At 30.0% G+C, this 23,265-nt stretch overlaps 1 protein-coding gene across 7 annotated transcripts in view; it reads left to right on the top strand.

The window, feature by feature from the left end:
* Window positions 1-23,265, top strand: part of LOC118190646 (CD109 antigen-like) — a 418,585-nt gene that overhangs the window by 292,160 nt on the left and 103,160 nt on the right. For all 7 annotated transcript variants that reach the window (XM_085823099.1, XM_085823094.1, XM_035361392.2 and 4 more), the window contains 7 exons: window positions 6,027-6,195; window positions 6,374-6,496; window positions 15,959-16,032; window positions 18,664-18,703; window positions 18,896-18,980; window positions 19,113-19,227; window positions 20,998-21,222. In XM_085823099.1, the coding sequence (XP_085679225.1) occupies window positions 6,027-6,195; window positions 6,374-6,496; window positions 15,959-16,032; window positions 18,664-18,703; window positions 18,896-18,980; window positions 19,113-19,227; window positions 20,998-21,222 (831 nt within the window). The remainder of the gene's footprint in view (window positions 1-6,026; window positions 6,196-6,373; window positions 6,497-15,958; window positions 16,033-18,663; window positions 18,704-18,895; window positions 18,981-19,112; window positions 19,228-20,997; window positions 21,223-23,265) is intronic.

Genomic DNA, 23,265 nt, shown 5'->3' with positions numbered 1-23,265 from the left:
TACTTTATTAAACATTTCTTTCAATGTAAGTTGTTTAAGTTGCTTCATTTTATGTGATAATACTTTCTCTTTAATTCTATAAACAGACATAATTACTTGTTCAGTTACAAAGTTCCGCTGTTCAAGTCCCGTTAATTGCTGTGCCGAGGATACTGACTAACTTGTCAATTGAAATTTTTTCGTTTTCACTAACCTCTCTGTCACATTCTTCATATCTTTATCCATTTTTTGCAGCAATTCCACTTTTTGCTTGTTGGACATCGAAACATACTTTCGTTTTGTAGATCCTTTGGAAGTTCCAGCATCGGAAATTCTATTTGACATAATCGAAAGTTCAAGTTTACTTTTATAAAATTGCTCTTACAGTCTGCAAAAAATAATAAGCGCGATCCAATTCGAAGATTAAGCAACAACGCAATCATTAACATTAACTGAAATAGATAATTAGATAATTTTAACTTACACCGCCCGTTATACATTAAACGCGCAGGCGAAAACGTATTCTGCACTTCCGCACACGCATATGCGCAGTAGTCAAGGTCTTACGTGCACGCATAAAACGCCTGTGCACATGTGCCAACGCGGCGCATGCGCAGAAAGTTTTTAGCTTTGAGGTCCGGATTATGGGTGTCCAAATTAACGACTTTTGACTGTAGTAGTAAAATTAAATATATTCTTTTAAATAATAAAGTTTCTTAACAGTCCTACCAGATCGAGTAACATAGTTATGTCCATTTGAAAAATTTGATGATACTATACCTCTTTCACTATTTGGTGACACATCACTTCTGTTAGGTTTTGAAGGACTTACAGGCACATCTAAATTTGTAGTGCTCCTACTATTTTCATGTATCTCGGGTTCATCTATAACTTCATTCTCATAGTTGTTTTGTATTGCAAACTCTTCCTGATTAGTTCCTTTAAGAAGGTCTCTTCTGTTCCTTTCTACAATTCTTCCATCTGTTCTTATAATCCTATATGAACGTGGTCTTTCTGCTTCTTCTATAATTTTCCCTCTTTCATTTAGTTTTTTCCCTTTCTCTTTTATGTAAACATGATCTTCTGTTTTCAGTGGTTTTAACGGTCTTGCATTCCTATCATAATGACTTTTTTGTAAGGTTTGTCCCTTCAGTAAATGCTGTTTATGGTCTTCATATTGTTTAGCTTGGACAAAATTCTCTTTTATAGGCATCAATCCATTTACTTTTCTTCCAAACATCAATTTTGAAGGTGACTTAATTTCATCTGAAATAGGAGAGTTACGATTTTCCAGTAATACTAAATATGGATCCTTGTTGTCAACTACAGCTTTTTCTAACATTCGCATGACAGTTTGAATATGTCTTTCAACCATTCCATTAGATTGTGGGTAATTTGGACTTGAAGTTCTGGTTTCAAAATTCCATCTTCTTGCAAAGTCTTTAAATTTCCTGCAATTATATTGTGGACCGAATATATCCGAATATACTATTTTCGGAATACCATGTCTTGCAAAAATTGATTTCAATTGCTTTATCACTGCTACACTTGACAAATCTTCCAAATGTCCAATTTCAACATATTTGCTAAAATAATCTATAACCATTAGATAATCCCTTCCTTGAAAGTAAAAGAGATCTGTTCCTAATACTTCCCATGGAGCATTAGGTATTTCTGTAGATATCATTGGTTCTTTAGTATTTGCTTTTAGTAAATTTAAACATGTTTGACAATTCAGTACCAAATCTTCAATTTCTTTCAACATTCCTGGCCAATATAATATTTCTCTTGCTTTGATTTTGCATTTTACTGCTCCTAAACGACCATAATGAATTCTGCTTAACATATCTTTTCGTAAACTTCTTGGTACAACAAATTTTTAAATATTAATCCATTTGCTTCTTCTCTGAAGTTAAAATATGGTTTTGCCAGTTCTGGAACCATACATTTTTCACCTGGCCCAGTTTTAATTAATTTTCTTAAAACTTGCAGTTCTTCATCTTTTTCTGTTTCCAGTTGAAAAACTTCCATTTTACCATTAGACATTGGTATGCATTCTACAACCAATCCAACATGAGCTTCTATGTCTCCTTCAAAGTAATCAGATCCTTTATCTGTGAATGATCTTGATAATGCATCCGCTATAAAAAGTTCTTTTTCTGGTTTATATTTTATCTCAAACTGATATGGCTGTAATTTTATACGCATTCTTTGTAATCTTACAGGGCATTTATTTAATGGCTTTTTGAAAATTGATTCCAGTGGTTTATGGTCACTTTCTACAGTAATATATTTTCCAAATATATATTGGTGAAATTTCTCACACGCAAATACAATAGCTAAAGTTTCCTTTTCAATTTGAGCATAATTCTTCTGTGTATCTGTTAATGCCTTAGATGCATATGCAACAGGTAAATTATTCTGAAGTAAGACTGCTCCTAGTCCTTCTTGAGATGCATCTACAGATAAAACTACTGGCATCTTTATATCATAATACTGTAAAACTGGTTTATTTACTAAGACATCTTTTAGTCTTCTAAATGCTTTTTCATGTGTTGCATTCCAGTTCCAGATAACTTGTTTTTTCAACAAATCTCTTAAACATGATGTCAATTCTGATACAATAGGTATAAATCTAGAAACATATGTAATCATTCCTAGGAAAGTTAATTCTTTCACATTTTTTGGTGGTTTTATATCTAGAATAGCTTTAATTTTGTCTTCATCTGGTTTTAAACCATCTTTAGAAAATATATGTTCCATATATTTCACTACATTCAGCCCAAATTTACATTTACTTAAATTAAATTTAACATTCTTTTCTCTGGCTCTGTCCAACAACTTCTTTAATCTTAAATCATGTTCTTTTTTATCTCTACCCCAAACTAATAAGTCATCTATATATATTTGAACTTCTTCTAAATCACTAAAAATTTCAGAAAACTTTTGTGGAAAACTTCTGGTGATGAACTCAGTTCATATGGCAACCTCAAAAAACAATATCTACCAAACGGAGTGTTAAATGTAGTAAATTCACAACTTGAATCTGACAGTTTAATTTGCCAAAATGCTTTGTTTGCATCTAAAATACTAAAGACCTTTGCATTTGTCATTTGAGATGAAATTTCTTCAAAGGTTGGTATGTGATAATGTTCTCTCAGTATATTTTGGTTAAGGTGCTGGGAATCTAAACACACCATCCTTTTTCCTTACTACCACTAATGAATTCACGAATTTTGTTCGTTGGTTAACTTTCTTCATAATACCATCTTTTTCCATTCTTGCTAATTCCTTTTTTAATGGATTTAATAAGCTAAGTGAAATTTTCCTACAGGGTTCTATTTTACCGACAGCTCCTGGTTTTAATTTAATATGATATGTATATCCAGTTAACTTCCCAGTTCCTTTAAGCAAATCTGGATATCCTTTTAAAAATTCTGGTAACTTTTCATTGGAATCAGGATTTACTGTACAAATCCTTTGTATTAGGTTTAATTTTTGCAATGTAGGTAAACCTAAAATAGCTTGAACAGTTTTATCACATTCTACGACTTGAAATTCTATTTCATCCTTGTCCCCTTTCGATGTTTCACATAATAACTTACATTTTCCAACTACATCAATTGTAGTACCATTGTAATTATTTAAAGTGACTTTTGATTTAATCAAACATTTCTCTCTTAAATTTAATTGTTTAAATTTAGGCAATGGTAGCACATTACACTGAGCTCAAGTATCCAACTTAACAAATAAATATTTAGTTATGTTTACTTTTAGTTTTTCAAACCATTCTGTTTTATTTTTAGAAAATGGATTTGTATCTTCTACTGACCCTAAAATATATTCATTACCATTATTATGTAACTCATGCTCTAAATTATTCTGTACAACATTAAAATATTTATAAGTGCACATTTTAGAAAAGTGATTTTTCTTTTTACAGTACAAGCAAATCTTATTATAAGCAGGACAATTGTATAACTTATGAAAAGTTCCACATTTTCTACATGGTTTTGGATTATTGTACTTATTTCCTTGATAGTTTGAAGAAGATTTAGTACTTTGTTGCTTTTGTTTTACATGATAGTCTTTCTTACAAGGCTGACATTTTTCCTCTGAAGGTCGAAATTTATTACGTTTGATAGCTTCTATTTTATTTTCTTCAGTTAAAGTTTTCAGCTGGAGTTCTGCTAATTCAGAAGCTTTACACATTTTAACACATTTCTCCAATGTTAACTGATCTTCCCTTAATAATCTATCTTTGAGATTTTAATTTAGAATTCCACTTACTATTCTATCCCTTATTAAACTATCTTTTAATTCTCCAAATCCACAGTTGCTACTTAATTTCTTTAAATCAGTTAAGAAATCATCAAAGGATTCACCTACATGTTGTGTTATGTCTATCAACACTTTCATTTGCTTTCTTCGAAAGCTTCAATTACTTTGTCAACATCCTTCTTATCTTCTTCACTTAATTAAAAGTATTAAACTTTTCAAGTGCTTCTTCACCAATAATATGCAATAAAATAGCTACTTTAATTTCAGGTGATTTAGTTATGCCAACAGACGCTAACATATAAATTTGGAATTTTTGTTTCCACTTCTTCCAATTTTCGCTTAAATTACCTTCAAAATTTAGATTACTTGGTGGCTTTAATCCATCCATATTTAATTTAGGACTTTAAATAGTTTATATATACATATTTTTAGCCACTTCAAGTAAAAATAAACAACGCACTTACCAGGGATATAAGTTTGGATTTCACTGTAAACAACTTCCCATCATGTTTTTGTTTAGAATATCTTTACCCAGGCTGCATGGTTCTTCAAAAAAGATTTTTTTTTTTTTTTAATCAAGGACAGGCTGCACCATGTGTTGTATTTTATTATATGTTGGGTATATGCTCAGTGATGATTACAAGATGTACACAAACATCGTTTATTCTACAATGCTCATCTACTATTTTATATTACAGTTATGATTAAAGATAATAATAGATACACAGTTACATATATAACATACATATATATTACATATATAACAGTTACGTATATAACACCCCTTGGCAAAAATTGGCGATTTTTTATGGCACATGGATACCGAGTTTGTGCAATTCTTTGACAAAATAATAAGTCAAAGAATTGCACAAACTCGGTATCCATGTACACATTGACCTATTTTCGCTTTAAAAAACCACAGAATTGCACAAACTAGGCATTGCACACTCCCTTGACTTTATCCATGTACACATCGACCTATTTTCACTTAAAAAAACATCAGAGAATTGCAGAAACTTGGCATTGTGCACTCCTTTGACTTTGCCCATGTACACATGAATATCTTTCCGCTTAAAATGTCAAAGGAGCATCCAATTCTAGGTTGCTATGAAAAGTTAGAAGTTTGCCTTACATATTTATACATGCATACACACTAGTATTTGAAATTAAGAAAATAAACATATTTTTATCTTAGAATTAAAAACATAAACAGATTGGGAACTAGGTGAGATTCGGTGCTTTTTGAATTTCTCAAAAAAATACCGAACTTAGTGTGAAAGCGCTTGGTGAAATAAAACTACAGTAACATCAGTATTAGTTATACTGATACTTGTAGGTAGTATTGCAGCAGTAGTAGGTGAAATATGTTGCCATATATCATTTTAAAATCATTCACATTATATTAAAATTTGTTCAGTATATTTTAAATTATGGAATCAGTTATGGTTCTAAAAAAATTATGGCTTTTTAAATGTTACTTTTATTAAGAAATATTTTCAGTGTAGTTCTATCATTTTGGCATCCATCTTTGAAATCTGATAAATTAATGCAAAATAATTTTTACTAAAGGTTCTGTTTGGCTAATTTAAGAAAATTTCTGAAACATTGAGCCAAATGATTAAGTTTATTATAAAATTTGAACATTTTTAGTTTAAAGAGAATTTATTGGTTTTACAGTTTAATATTGTTTTCCTTTCAGCTGTTTGTGAAAATTATCTTAGTTTCAAATTCATGTAAATGTATTTGAATGCAGTATTTAATTTTAGGTGCCACCAACTAGCCTTTTGGGTTTATACCGATTAAAAGTTGAAGGTGATGTGCACGGAATACTTGGTGGCAGAGCTTTTTATAATGAAACTGATCTTCATTACTCACAGCGATCAATGACTATTTTTATACAGACTGATAAACCCATTTATATGCAAGGAGAAACTGGTAAGTTCCAATTTTGGTTCAACATATTTGCTTCCTGAAATAAATAAAAAAAAAATAATAATAAATAAATCTGCAGACATGTTATTAGACATTTATAAATTTCTTAAGATATGTTATAAAGCACTTTCGATTTATGATGAAATGTTTGGGATTAAAAGTACATTTTTTTTTATTCTAGTATATTTTCGAGCAATTCCAGTCACAACAGATTTAAAATCTTTTTCTGATGCAATTGATGTTTTCATACTAGATCCTAGAGGTACCATAATGCGTAGATGGTTATCTAGACAAACTAATCTTGGTATGTTATGTAATTTTATTTCCATGTAAATTAATATTCTTCAATTGTAGTAAATGCATGAAATGTGCTGTGTTTGGAATTTATTCTATTAAAAGGAAAATAATTTCTAAATTATGGAATATTTTTTGCAAGATTATATTGCCAACATATTTTATATTTATATGTATAGGTCTACTTTATATAATTTAATTACTATATTCACTGTGTTTATCCTAAAATGTAGAATAAGTTTATGTATTATGTAAGAAATGTAAGCTGTGTAATCTTTCATTAAACTTGAATTTTATATAAGTCAAATTTGTAAATTCCTTAAGTGTAATTTCAATAATTTTTTATTATATATATGTATTTTAAGGTGACCAGATTTTAACATTGGTAAAGCGGGACACTATTGACCGGGAGGGGAGGGGGAGTAGTAATTAAGCATTTGGTCTATAATGGAGCAACACAAATTTTAATAGAATGAAAAATAGTATTGTAATATACTTTTAAATTTCAACAGAAGTACAATTTACAAATACATAAAAAATTGTGTATAGTATTATTTTATTCTTTGGCATATTTCTCATTTGAGTGAATTTTTTTTAGTGGACTGCTGTTGTTGTTTGAAAGGTCATGACATTTTTTATAAGAATTTGTTAAATGATATTTCACACATAAAATGGCTTTCAAAGTCTCAACACTTAATTGTGAAGATGAAGAACATTCTTTTTCAGAAAAGAAGATTTAGAAGATTCTTTTCCAGAAAACTCTTCTAAAATTCTAGGATATTTATCCTGTGATAGAAAGTAGGATTTCAAAGGATCATATATTTTTGAAATTCTTTCGACAGCTGGTGAAAGAACTAACCAGCATGTATCCAAGTATCCAAGTATTTTCTGATATTCGACTTTTACAGTTTCACAAAATTCTTTAAGCATTTTAACTTGCACAGTGCATATATAGAAGTAAGAATATATTTTAATAGGAGTTCTATGGGCAACAAGTCAGCAGCAGTTTGAATGGTGTTATGTATTATGTGCGCTGGATAACCAACACCAATAATGTTTTGATTAAGGTTTTTGTTTCATTTATAAAAAATATTATTTGTACTACATCTCGCTTTTCCTGAAATTTTTATTCGTGTTGTCTGCGCAAGATGCAATCATTTAAAGTTTTAAATTGTTTTTTTTTTTTTTTTTTTTCCAAAATATTTATAATGGAACAGAAAATTATTTCAGAAGTTTCACTGGGCAAAGAAATGAAATCTAAAATTCTAACTTTTATTCCAATTTCTGAATAAAAAAATTTAATAGCAGTTGGAAATAACTTTGTATCCTCATGATTAAATGAATCAAAATATATGGATATAAAATTATTTTTTTTCTAGATTTTTGTTAATTCTGAAAATGCAGATGAAGAAAACACATTATACACAATTGCCTTGGATTTCATTCTAACACAGGCAAATTTTTTATTGAATAACTTTTGGACAATAGATCTAAAGGAATAATTGTGATGAATAGTATAAAAAGGCATAAGTCCTTCTACTAATGCTAATTTATTTTCTTAGTCTGCATAACATAAGTTGTTTTCTGTAAAAATTCCTGTATTTTAGAGGAATATGCAGCAGTATTTAAATACCTTTTATGTTTCTGTGTCTCTAAGTGCTTTGAAATATCATTCTTCCTGCCATGCAAAATAGAAAATTCACCTTTACATTTTTTGCATTTTACCTTGTAATAGCTATTTTTTTTTAATGCAAGGAAATTCACTTCTTAGATCATCATTGAATTTGCAGTAAGAAAATACTCATTATGTTAAAAATAAAAAATAAATAAAATAAAAATAAAAATTAAAAATTAAAGTATTATAAATTTTTACATGCATATAGCTTAAAAATACAGTAAGTAAATACATACTTACATGAATATATTTTATTGTTAGTCTATAAATTATATTAATTTCATTAAGTAACTATATTTTAAAAATTATTTAAATTTTAATCCTATATTTCTTTCTAGCTGTAACATAAGTCGTTAATGCCACTTCCAAGGCAAGCAGTAGACTTTTTGCCGCCACTGTAAAATATAAATAATATGAGTACTGTCTGCTAAATTCAAGAAAATTTATGTATTTATGAAATAAATAACTAAGTTAGCTAATTATCTGAATAGCTGATTTGTTGGCATCACTTGTTTAATTAGCACGCAGTACGATGTGTACTGTCTAAGAGACAGTTACAAAATGTTTTCATCTTCGCCAATGCCAAAGAAATGCTACTGTTCTTTAAATCCAAACAATGGTAGGAATTCTAATAACTGATCAAGAATGCAAACTTTGATAAGCAGTTCTTGATAATCAGTTCTCAACAATTAATTGTTGTTATTAAAGTTTGACATTATAAAATTAACAAAAATAACATAATTCATATCTTGGCGAAATAGATGTATATTCTGTTCCATTCTTCTGCCATTCCCTAGCTTGTTCTGCATTCTTCCCAAAAACCAGAACTATTTTAAAACACCATGGGGCATGGGTCAAACTATTAAAAATCACGACTGTCCCGCCAAAAGAGGGACGTCTGGTCATATGCTTACTTTGCTTACTTTTTAACAGCATTATTTTATAAATTAAATATCATAAACCATCATAAAAACATCCTCGCACATCCTTTTCAAATAAATAAACTTCCGGTGATAGCTAATTTGGCTCTATAATAGAAAAGACATTGCTACAAATCGATGGTTGTGAGGAGAAATTCTGTTCTCTGGCAAGTTCTACCCCTCTAAATTTTAAAGTCTGTTGCTAGTGATGAAGGCATTGTTGTTTAAACTGAGCTAGTACCACTGTAATATGTATCATCTACAGATAGAGATTCAATTGCCATTGTATTATTATTATTATTATTATTTTTTTTTTAATTTTGGAATGCTTTCAACTGAAATAAGCTCTTCATCACGAGCCAAAAAAAGCTCACTAACATAAATGCTGTCTACTTCCAATTCTAATTGCTGAGCCATTGTATGCACATTTTCATTGCATGTAGTAGTTCTTGTATTAGTTGAGCTATCATATCATTGTTTACTCTCTTTAAACAACTTTATGCATTGTTTAGGTAGATTTTAATGATAATAATAATCATATGTTAGTGGCAGTAGTGGCACCATGCACAATAATAACAAGTTATAAATAGTATGGTTCTTTTTCTTTTAATTTAAATAAAGAGAATAAACATGCAAATGATTAATATGACTTAAAAGTAATCTAATACAGTGCAAAGTCCGTAATCTGGACTCGTCGGGACTTCGGCGATTCCAGATTAGGAGTTTTTCCGGATTATAGATCATCAATTTAAATCTGGTAAGATGGCATGCAGAAATTATACAATTAAAAATATGAAACCATAATTTATGAAATAAAGAGCAATTATGATCTAAAGGGTATCAAAATTTACAAAAAAAAGTTTAATATTTATTTGTTTACTTTATTAAACATTTCTTTCAACGTAAGTTGTTTAAGTTGCTTTGTTTATTGTGCTAATACTTTCACTTTAATTCTATAAACAGACATAATTTCTTGTTCAGTTACAAAGTTCCACTGTTCAAGTCCTGTAAAATGCTGTGTCAAGAATACCAACTAACTTGCCAATCAAAATTTTTTCATTTTCAATAACCTCTCTGTCAGTTTCTTCACTATCGGAAGCGGTATTTTCTGGATCTAGAACCATACTACAGATTTTGCCGTCTGTTAACTGATTGATGATTGGGGCATTGTTGTTGCAATGAAAAACTTCTGTTATATCATCTTCATTTATTACCGCTTCTCCTCATTTCTTTACAAAATCCAATAACTGGAAAATTTCACCTTTAGTTTGCGATGTCGCGGCTATCATCTTCATCGTCCTCACCATGAAATGTGGTAGCTGGTCATAAATTATGCCAAGCATTTTTTAACATTCACATCCTCCCACGATCTTGCGATGCTCCAAACAACAGATTTTATGCTAAAAAATTTCAAAAAGTCTGGAATAGCTTTGCCATTGTTCAGGAAATTTAACATAGATTTTAAGAATGCTACTTTATATTTGTATTTTAGCGTGTGTACTATTCCCATATCCATAGGCTGAATGATAGACGTGTAATTTGGAGGGAAGAATAATATGGATACAATATCTTTCACTAAAACTTTAAGTGAAGTTGGTTTCACTAAAACTTCAAGTTTAATATTTACCATCTAACTACATATATTTGAGAAAAGATTTATTTGATCATAAAGTGATAAACAAAATGGATCAGAGTTTGTAAAATAAATAAAGTAGTAATAAATATCCAAGTGTGATATATTCATCTTTAAAATAATGCTTAAAAATATGAAAAGGACAATAAATCCATGAAAATGAGTAACTCAGCCACTCTAGCTTTCAAAATGCTTTTGGTTCTAAATTATTGTTGCATGCGTACGGGTTCGTTATGAAATGAATGCACAAGTCCGATGAAAAATGAAGAAAATTTATTATTATAAAAAAAAATTAAACCAAAATGCTTAAATTTTCTCAGATATTCAAGCAATATTACAATATCTCACAGTAGTTATCTTTTAACTACTCAAACGTTCAAGAGAACTTAATTCAAAACAGCTAAAGAAAGCTAATCCGTGAATTCGCTACAGTCAACAATAGCAGTTTTCTAAACAAACTCTTAAAACAACAACAAACTAGCTAAAATCATCGAATTGAGAGGTTTTCCTCCTTTTTATAAGATTTTTACATCGTGCGCGAGAATTTTCTGGAATTTTCTCGAAATCAAAAAGAGATATTTATGTATTAAATGTTAAATGCACGTGCTCTTGTATTTTTAATTTTCTGGCTTAGCTTTTCTTTAATATTCGTCGTGTTCTGCACTTCAAGGGGAATAAAACAATTTAATTTATAATTAAACTAACATTAGCTATTTAAATACCAAATCCGTAATACTGCCCCCTTCCCAAGGACTGCATGTCCCGGGCGGTGCAATCCCTGGACAGGAAGCCAAACTTACAACTAAAGGCATAAATGCAATAATAAGCATTACATTACAATAACAGAAAAAAAAAACATGAATAATAAATGCAATCAAATATTAAATACAAATCAAATGCTACCAAATACTAAATACAAATCAAATCAAATACGCATTTAGAAACAAAAAGAACCATGGTCTTACATTATTTACAATTATTTACACTATGTACTATGGCCATAGTAATAAGCTAACCTGTCAGGCGTCGCCATTTCCAGGAGAGGATCCCTTCTGAGGATGAATAGTCAAATTCCGAAAGCAGTTTGTTGTTTTTGAAGTCCAAGGAAAAACTGTATTTCCTTAAAAATTCCAATCCAAGTATGCATGGATCTGTGATATGTGCCACATATGCCGTGTGATGGTAGGCTGCACTTCCAAACGTGATGTTCATGTTTAACTTCCCAGCTATGTCAATCTTATCACCAGACACAGTCTGAAGGGTAACACAGGATGGCGTCCAAATAAGTTTTTCTTTAAACTGTTCAGCTAAATCTTTCCCAATGATGGAAACATTAGCTCCTCTGTCAATGATCATATTGCAAGGAACTCCATTGATATGCCCATTGATGGACAGTCCGTTAGTGTTGCCACTCACTGTAGAAATCGTGAGCACTTTAAAACAAGGTTTTTCATTATCTGGCAACCTGCATTCCTTAATATGGTCATTAATTTGTTTCTTGCGTCGTTGCTGAGAAATGGTCTCAATTTCCGTACCCTGGGGTGTTCTGCAATTCTTTCGTACGTGGCCTTCAGCTCCACAGTTCCAGCACTTTGGTTTCCTGTCAATCCTTTTCTGTCCCATGACATTTAATTATATGTTTAACCCACCTCACATATTTTCCCTGCTCTGGGGTGTTCTGCAGTTTCTTCGCATGTGGCTTTCAACACCACAGTTCCAGCACTTTAGAATTGGTTTTTTTTCACTTCTGTTTCATCTGAAGCCGCTGACTTGTCTGGTAAAATCATCTGTTTTATATTCCGTACCCTGGGGTGTTCTACAGTTTTGTTGTATGTGTCCTTCAGCACCGCATTTCCAGTACTTTACGTTGGTTTCTTGTCACCAATATTCCATCTCAAGGCATTCAGTTGTCTAGTTAAATTGTCTAGACGAGCAGTGACTTGATCCCCTGGCTTCTGGACATGAGCAACTCTGATTCGGTGGTGGTCTGTATGAGTTGCTTGTTGAGCTGCCCCAAATTTGATGGCGTACACTAGAGCGCTTTTAAAATCTTTAATATCTGCCATTCGTAGGGCCTTCTGTATTTCGGGATCCTGGATGCCATCGATAAAATACTGCAAGGACAGGATTTCCTTTGTTTCTGTCGGGCACTCCGCAAAGGTGAGGTGGGACAGCCTTTCAACATCTGTGGCAAGTTCCTGGAGTGTTTCCATGGGCTTCTGTTGGCGAGATTTTAATTAAAGCCTACTATAGTCTTTCAAACACTTTTCCCTAAATCATAGCTCCAGTGCGCCGGACAAAGCTACGAAGGCTAATCTCTGGTTTTCGGGAAGAGTCTGCAGGATATCCGCTGAGTCTGCTCTCAGAGAAGTGGCGAGATGACAGGCCTTAGTCTGAGAATCTCATCCGTTCGTTTCCGCCACTATTGAAAATTGGGTCTTATACACTCGCCAGGATGTCTTCCCATCATATGTGGATAACTTCAGAGAGGGCCGAGTAAGCATTGGTAAGAATTTAAAACCATCACTATTGCTCCCTGCTGTCGCTATGAATTTCTTTAAAATACCCATTTCTTTGGCAACTGCAGAAACTCTCTCATCAATTTGTTGTTCGATTTGTTGTTTAACGGAACAATCTCTTCCTTCTATTTGTTCTTTGACAGAATCAACTTTGTAACCTATTTGTTATTCCACGATCAAAACTCTGTCTTCTATTTGCTCTTTTACAGAAGAAACTTTTTCTTCAATTTGTCCAACTTTAGTTTCGACCGCATCTACTCTGCCTTCCATAGCCTCAAATTTGTTTTCTATTATGCAGGTAATTTCTCTTTTCATCTCTTCTTGTTTTGCTTCAATCTTTTCCTCTTCTGCTTCAATCTTTTCCTGTCCTGCTTTCATTTCATCCTTATACGAGGCAAAGGCTTATATCAACTGCCTTAACTGTTCTTCCATCGCTCTTGTTATTGGCATTCAAATCCCACTTCTGACACCAAAAATTGTTGCGTGCGTACGGGTTCGTTATGAAATGAATGCACAAGTCCGATGAAAAATGAAGAAAATTTATTATTATAAAAAAAAAAAAAAAAAAAAAAAAAAGAAAAATTAAACCAAACTGCTTAAATTTTCTCAGATATTCGAGCACTATTACAATATCTCACAGTAATTATCTTTTAACTACTCAAACGTTCAAGAGAACTTAATTCAAAACAGCTAAATAAAGCTAATCTGCAAATTCGCTACAGTCAACAAGAGCAGTTTTCTAAACAAACTCTTAAAACAACAGCAAACTAGCTAAAATCATCGAATTGAGAGGTTTTCCTCCTTTTTATAAGATTTTTACGTCATGTGCAAGAATTTTCTGGAATTTTCTCGAAATAAAAGAGATATTTATGTATTAAATGTTAAATGTACATGCTCTTGTATTTTTAATTTTCTGGCTTAGCTTTCCTTTAATATTCGTCACGCACTGCACTTCACAGGGAATAAAACAATTTAATTTATAATTCAACTAACATTAGCTATTTAAATACTAAATCCGTTACATTTTTATTCATTTAATTATCTTATCACCACTGGAAGCTTAGTGTGTACACTGTGTTGTAAATTAGATCATTCGCTATCTCAGAACTGTTTGTGTGTGTTACTTATTATTTTTTGCAGACTATATATAAAGAGAGAGAGATTTGAAAACATGTAATATCAGTGTTAAAATACTGTGTTCAGAAGTAAAAAAATGAACAATAGATTATTTCACTCTGCTATCAGATAATATTATTAAATCATATTAACAAATACTGTATTTACTGTATTTTCTCCCTATCTTTTTTGTGCAAAGTTCTGAAAGATTTTTAACTCTCGCATTATTTTCCCCTTCCTCAGTATATTCAGCAAATGAGTTGCCTTAAATGTTAAAATGAATTTGACCATGCAGTGGTTGTTTTCTTCTTACTAACTTATTTACTTTAATTTTGAGTACATGGCCTCTGACTGATGAAGCATTAATAGTAAAGAGCTTCAAGAAAACCAGGATATCTAATGGTCTTCATGATTTGAAAATCATTGCCTGAGAAAAGATATGCTAAACAGTGGCAACTGGGATGATAGCAATGACTTGTAAGTTGTAGCAGATGACATAGTTCCATTATCACTGAATAATTTCTGGTGTGTAGAGAACAGCTGTGGATAACAATAAGAGCATGTGAGACTCAAGATACAGGGAAGTAGAAATGAAGATATCTTATTACATACTGCAATGGTAATACAGTACGAAGTCCGTAATCTGGACGTCCATTATCTGGAATGATGTATAATCCAGACCTCAAAGCCACAAACGTTTTTTTTTTTTTGTATGCTTTATGCATGCACGTAATGTGTTTACGTATGCACGTTTAATGTATAACGGACGGTATAAGCTAGGCTAAAATTATCGTTACTGATTGTAAGGAATTTCAGTTAATGTTGCAGATCGCGCTGTTCCTTAATCTTCTAATTGGATCCGCTTATTATTTTTTGCAGATTGTTAGAGCAATTTTATAAAAATTAAGCTTGAACTTTCAATTATGTCAAAAATAGTTTCCAATTCTGGAACTGCCAAAGGATTCACAAAGCGAAAGCGTGTTTTGATGTACTGCTTTCGATAGTGAAGAAAGTGACAGAGAGTTTATATTGAAAACGAAAACATTTTGATTGACAAGTTAGTCGGTATTCTCGACACAGGTTTTTTTTTGTAAATTTTGATACCCTTTAGATTGTAATTGCTCTCTCCTTTATAAATTACGGTTTCATATTTTTAATTGTATAATTTCTGCACGCCATCTTACCAGATTTAAATTGATGATCTATAATCTGGAAAAACTCGTAATCCGGAATCGCTGAAGTCCCAGCGAGTCCAGATTATGGACTTTGTACTGTATTACTAATTATTCTTACTGGAATGTAGGTTTCTTTTAAATAAATAATATATAGTTACTGGTAGTTTGTCAATGAATACTTTCCATTTGTTATATTCTTACTGTAATCATGTCATTTGAAAATTAAATTATTTACATAATTTAAATTTCCATATGATAAAATTAGTAAGAAAAGGCAGAAATGCACAAATAAATACAGTATTTAGGTTCTAGAATCATTAAGTTTTATTTTTAGTTGGTATAACAAAAATTAAAATTTAAATAAAGAAGTGTGATTTCATCTCATTGAAATGTAGCTTGTTAAAATTTTGCTGTCTGATAAAATCCTCTTCTAGGTGCAGTTAGTTTGTTTTATCAATTATCTCAACAACCATTCTTTGGCAATTGGACAATCAAAGTTGTTGCACAAGTAAGTAAAAATAACTTAAATAGGAAAAATAAATATATCATTGTAAAGTATAATATTTTGTAATAAAGTATATATACCATTGAATCTTGTTATAAGGACCTGTTTCATCTTTAAAAAATAAATTATTATATTGGGAAAGGATATTTAATATTAAGTCTTCAGATGGGAACTTTGCACAGCAGTCATTATAATGGTCATTATAAGTATTGCTGTGATGAGTGGTAGGTATAATAAGGATTGATTGGGATTATGTTTCACTTTTAATCAAGTATCTAAAAGAAACAGGTATTTTGCAAAATATCTGATAATATTACTGTTTTACTCTCCCTTACCCCAAAATTAAATTTTAGTCAAAGCCCTTTATATTTTACATACATAATGCAGTATTGTGTTTGCTTGATATAGAAATGATTTCTGAGGTTTAGATTTTTTTTAAATTATTATACTTAGCAATAAATTGCTGCTTTTTCCTCATTGAATAGGGCTAATGTTGGAAAAACAATTAGTTTTATTTTTGACACAATTATAATCTGATATATATAGTTGTGCAGTATATATATGAGACACTTTTCTATGAATCATTAATTTTTTATGTTACATTATGAGGTAAAGAAAAAGAATAAGTAAGAAGGGAAGATCTATGTCTCTTAGACAATCCAAAATTTATGACCAAAGTCTGGGATTGTAGGGGACCATAACAAGAACATAATAGTAATAGTATTTCATGTTACAAAAGGGTCAGTGCTTGGCTAGCATTCTTTGGCTAGACATCAGTTGCAGTTTTTGCTAGTCATCTAACTTACATAGATGAATTTAGGTTCAGGATGGAAATGGAACATTTCAGCAGTGTTTAGTTCCATATTACTCATGAGAATTGTCCATATGCTGTAGAGTGACAGGATATAGATGCTGTAGACTCCTTTAGAAAACTTCTGGGACTAGCATGGGAGAAAGGGCTTTGAAATGTCCTCAGTGGCAAAGAAGCAAGCTCCAAGTATGTAGAACATGTGTGTGGACTATTATATTGATATATTCTTATTAACCAGGCTGCTCTCACTTGTGTATCAGATTTTTGAGCTCCATGACAAATAGGAATGTAAATTCTCCATTACGCATATAATAATTTCAGAGCAATTTAAAAAAAGACTACTGTGCACTAATCATAAAAATAATACTCAAGAACACAAATGATTTTGTTTGTTTGACCTACTGATGGGGTGAACTTATTTTTAGGATATACATCGGCTAGAATAAATAAGCAAAATACTTTGGTGGTACATAATATCAAACAATAAATCTTAGATTTTACTGAATGACAATAACGCTTATATATTTTTACGTTATTAAAAAAATTTGAGAGAGAGAACGTTTTTTTTATAGGGGAGTGATGTAGTATATATAGTGTATATATATAGATATAGATAGATTGATTGATCCAGATTATATCAAATAAATTAAATGATATTCATTTTATTACATTAGTGATTTATCATATTTTAAATGTGATGTCATTATTTTGATCCTGATATTAATTGATTATGAAAACTAAACTGTTATTTTTTGTGGAATTCTTGGCTAGCTGACAGTTTATTTTTAAATAATTCTTTTTTAGCTTGACTAGAAGTTATGTTTGGTGCATGCTGTTCTGTTCACACTAGTTTCCTTCCCCTTTAGGTAACAAGCGAAGACAATTTCCTGTTTTACAAATCACTACATATTCGTATGAATGAAAACCTTTTCACATTATTTTAAAGATATTGCTTCCATTTTCTGACCTCAGTTTATTTCTATTTAAATCATATGCTGGAACTTGAAATTCAGAAGAAAGTGCTCAGTTTTCTTTTCTTGGATGGTAGGAGAATGAATATTCAATCAATACACTGTTTAAGTGTTTGAAGTATGTTTACCATAAGAACATATTTTTCAGAATAAAGAGCAAGAACAACTGGAAATATTTATTTTAATAAATAAACACATCAATTAAAAAACATGAAATCTATATTAGTTCACTTGAAGCATTTTATTATTTGCATTATTGCTATTACTATTGAAACAGTATAAATGTGTATAAATGACTCTTTTGAAATATTTGCAGTTATTTAATATTGCTGAATTTTAGCTTATAGCTGTTAATAATATGAAGTTTAGTCACCTTTGAATTTGAATAATTGGTTTACAAATTAGAAACTTTATTGATTTTAAAAATAAAGGACTTAGTGAATTGCCAGATTAACTCTCAATTCTAGCAATATATTTAAAGAAACTCTGAATTTTTAATTAAAATTGGAAGCATTAAGATCTCTATGTTACATGTAACCTACTATTTTTAATTATTGAAAAACTGGCATGGAAAGTATTTCACATTATTCAAACTTCTTCAGTGGAAAGTAATATTTATTCACACCATTTTATTATGCAACTGATATTAGTATTTTTTATCTTACTATGTCTAGAAATGCCTTGATTTTTTTTCATTTTAAATGAACAATAAACTGAAGCTGATTTTTTTATTTTTTATTTTTTTTATTTTTACACTCCCTCCCTGATCATGTGTTCTTTGAAATTTTTTATTCTTGTTATATTCCTGTTGCTACTTGAAAAGTTCAACTTTATAAACTTTTCTTGCTTTAGGGTCAAGTTGAGGAAAAAAACATTTATGTTGAAGAATATTGTAAGTACCTCTTTATAAGATATTTCCTTTATTTTTAAAAGAGATTCTTCATATTAATTTCAATTCCATATATCATTAGTTTTTTTAAATAACCAGAAGTATTGAAGTTTTTACATAGAAGAATAATATCTTTAATATAAATAACTTTATTATGTATTATTAATTATTGATAATTTATATTCTAACTGCTAGATCAGACTCCATTTGAGGTAAATGTGACTTTGCCACCTTTTATTTTGGAAAACCAACAAATAATAACTGGAAGTGTGACAGCAAAGTCAGTATTTCATTTTTTCTTCCCTTTTTCCTTTAAATTATTTTTTTCACATCTGACTTACGCTCCAGAAATATGATTTTTTTTTTTTTTTTGGATGGTGTGGATGTATAGTTCTACTTTTATTTTTTACAGTTACACAAGCGGAGCTCCAGTTTATGGAAATTTAACAGTCAAAGCTAGTATTGAGTCATTACACTCACATAGACATTATGGGCAACTTCCAGAAACAAAACTATTCATAAATTATGTAAGCAGATTTTTATTTTTGCATATTCCAGGTTTATGAACAGTACTTCTTTTACCCTTACATTTGCTTAATATTTAGTAATATTTTATTAACATTGTACCTATATGTGTAAGCTATTTATTTATTTTGAAATTATATAAATATATCCTTAAATGGTGGTTATGACTAAATTAAAAAAATTAATATTTTATAATTGAAAATTCTTATTATAAATAATTTTTTTGGATTAAATGGAAATAATTTTTATCTGCAGATAAGTTTATTATAATCGTAATAATGCATTTTAAATTACTGTAAAGGAAATTATGACAAATATTTGCAGAAAGTTTCTGAAAAGAGGAAATAACTGAATGAAAAATTTATATAAAGTAATTAACCTATGAGTATGTGTATGGGGTCTGTTTGATCCCATCTTCGTAAAATAGAATGCCCTTCTTAAACCGTAATTATTATCACTTAATTTTTCTTCAGTAGGTGTCATGATATTTTAGAGCAGGTTTCAAATTTCTAGTTTCCTTAATAATTACTAAAAAATTACTTTAAATGTTATTTAGGGTCATATTTACCTCATGTGCATTCTTATGTAAGTCTATATTTCTTGAACTCACATGCAGAATTATATTATCTACAGCATTTGCTTTCTAAAAGTTAAATGTAGTTTTTTTCGACTACAAAATGAAACTTATGAGAAGAAACGGCCTGACTTCTGTTTTTAAGTTGAAAATGACAATGATGATTGTGAAATAGTAAACGGCGATAGTAAAGTAAGTGACCGTAATGCCAGTGAACAAGAACTGGAAAATGTACAAAAGCATATTTTTCATTGATTCCCAAGAAATGAATCATTTAATATTTGGAAAATATGCCTATGAAAATATGAATGTTGGTGTTGGAAGAAACTACTTTTAATACTCCTAAGATCTGGTAAATTTAATTTTCTGTATCTCAAAAATTTCAAAGTGACCCTTGTATTTCATTTCTTATGTAGGACTGACATATAGGGTATAATATCAGTTAATAAATATTCATAAAAGGCAGCATCTCTTGCTTCATTTAACTAACATCTCCCTTTTTTTCACTTAATTTTATCTCACCTTTTCCTTTATTATGTGTGCCAATATAGTTTTAAATATCAAGTTACAGCAGTTTATTAATATAAATGTATGCTTCCCCCTTTTTTTGGCATACTTTTAGAATAAAAACCTTAAAATTTTTAAAATGCTCTCAAAATGTACATCTTCTGGGAAAACATAATATTTTAAAAACTAAATTAATTTACTTAATTGCATTTGATATGAACTCGATATTTGAAAGAAAAAAATAATAATTGGAATACTTCATTCTTTTGTTGTATATTATATGTTTGAAGTTAAAGGTATTTTGAATGCATGTGTACTGCATTATATTGTTATTACTTTAAATTCTGAAATGGTATTGACCCTTTTAATGTATTATTTTATGAACTTTTAGGAGCACATGAAAATCAGTTTTAATTTTTATAAAACAAGGATGTGTTTTAATTAGGAATTTGTTAGCAATGATGTTACTCCCATTCATCTGTATGATGTGTTATCCATAATTAGCTGACTGAATGATTATCTTTTTCTGGTCTTTACTATGCATCTTGTACATACATATTCCAGTTTATTCTAGTTTTCTTAGGCAGTCCTTCACAAAGATACCTTCTTAGGCAGATGGTTTAATGTTCTTTGATTAATTTAACATATAGTACTGCTGCATAATATATTCTTGATGTCATATATTTTTCAGTTTGAAGGCCATGTGGATTTTAAACTGCCGATAAGCGATCTTCGAAAGATGATGTCTCATCTAGATAATTCAAAGTTGTTTGTGATAGTTGAAGTTGGAGAGCGCTTTTTAAATCAGATACAGGTTGGATTTGCTCAATCCATTATATTCAAGTCTAATATAAAATTGAAGTTTCTTGGATCAAGTCCACAAGTTTTTAAACCTACTATGCCTTTCAAGTGTTATGTAAGCTGGAGTTTTTCAAATATTGTGTAATTTAGTTTTTGCTTAAAATCACTTTTTGTAGTTAGTTTTTAAGGTCTAGTAATAGCACTGCAACAGAAGATATAGGTTTCACATTAAACTACTTTTTGTAACTTTGATAATTCATCTTCACTGAGAATTAAGTAGGAAAATTAAGACCATTTTGGAATTAGAATTCCATAATAATTACAGCATTAAATTCTACTACTGAAAACTAGATAATTTAGAGCTACGTATAATAATATTGGTATATATTGTCATAATTCCAGGCACACACACACATATATATACTCTCCAAAATGTATGCCAATTAATAAGTTTTCCTGAAGTACCAAATGAACACTGTAATGAGAGTTGAAGAAAAGGAATCAAGATAAAAATAAAATAATCACAGAAACAAAATAAATTCTAATATATATATATATTTAGACCAAAAATTGAAATTCATGAGTAATAAATTTCAAATAATCCTATAAATGCAATAAAAATATAATAAATGTTTAAACCAAAGCTCTTCAAACAAGCAATACCCCGATTCAAAAAATAAATTAAATTCAAAGAAAAAAGAACTCAATAGAAGAGGAATTCAATCAACTTCAATGCACTTTGTCCAGGAGGACAAACATTGAAATCTCTCTTCCACAAAAATCTTTGCTTTTCTGTATCCAGAATTAGCCGATAAAACAATTCAATGTATTTTAATTATAATAGTTCACCTGAAAATTCTGGTCCCTCCCCAAAGCAAGGAAAAAACAAAGTAAGTTTTAATTAAAATCTTGTAGCTTAAAATAAGATAATCCTTTTCAAAGAACTGAAAACATTCAAAATTTTACCTTTGAACAAGTAGCACATAATCCAAAGAATCTAAAGCTTAAGCAAAATTATGAAATGAAAATCAGTGAAAAGACTTAAATAAAAATACAAGAAGTAATTAAAAACTTTAAGCATTTTCATTAAGAACACAATCGAAACTAGGAATAAGACCATTACAGTACTGACGTTTAGGTTTGCCATTTTGGCTTCACTGACAAAACTAAAATACTGTGGTGAGAAAGTAATCACTCAAAAGTCTAAAAACTGGAACAAAAGATGGAATTTTGAAAACAAAAGAAGAACTTTAAAAAACTCTATTAAAATTTTTATCTTGAAAAAGAAAAATATTATTTTACAAATTAAAAAGAAATTTAAGTGAATTTTGACTTTTTTTTAAACAAAAAGGGAATAAAGAATGCCATTCAGTGTTAAATTTTAATTAAATTTTAGAATAAATTTTTCTTTAAATTTAGTAGACTTAAAAGAAAGTGGGTTAATCTTTGGATTATGGTAACTTCGCGATTTTTTGGCGAAAATTTGGCGACCAACCTTGCTACAACAACCTGCTAGTTTTTTTTTGGACGCCATTTTGTTTTCACGAAGTAAAGGCTTTTTTTTTTTTTTTTTTTACTCAACATTTTTTTCCAACAATCCGCTAGCCGAATTACGCTTATGCTAGAACTTTTATGGAACAAAAGTGCTTAATCATGACGAAGATTAGGTGCAAAATTGGGAGAAAGTACAGAATTGCCCACTGCTTGCCGCATTTTTAAGAATTGCACATACACGGTATCCATGTACACGTCGACCTATTTCCACTTAAAAAACATTCCAGAATTGCACAAAAATGGCATTGCGTACACTCTTGACTTTATCCATGTACACTGCTAAAGTCCTAGCTAGTAACCTTTATAACCTTATCAAAATGTCGCCAAACTACCTGTTACCATATTCCAAAGATTAGCCAAAAAGTTTTTAATAACTCTTTTTTAGAAATGAGTAGAAAACTCCTCAAGTTGAATTTTAGATTTTTTAATTTTTTTTGTTTAAAATTACGGTAAAAAGGCAAAAGAAAGCTTGAAAAAGGAACTATTGTTAGAGAAGTAAAAACTCTTTACATTATGGGCTTATCACAATGACTTTGAATATAGGTGGCTCTTGTTTTAATAACAGAATAGTAATTTAAGAGGAAAAAAAAATTAAAAATAGAAA

This window comes from Stegodyphus dumicola, chromosome 1 (assembly GCF_044657685.1).
Source record: "Stegodyphus dumicola isolate Sdum_Otavi_A_Nest chromosome 1, ASM4465768v1".
Taxonomy (NCBI): domain Eukaryota; kingdom Metazoa; phylum Arthropoda; class Arachnida; order Araneae; family Eresidae; genus Stegodyphus; species Stegodyphus dumicola.
Note: the sequence above shows the minus strand (reverse complement) of the source record. Positions and strands in the feature narration are given on the sequence as shown.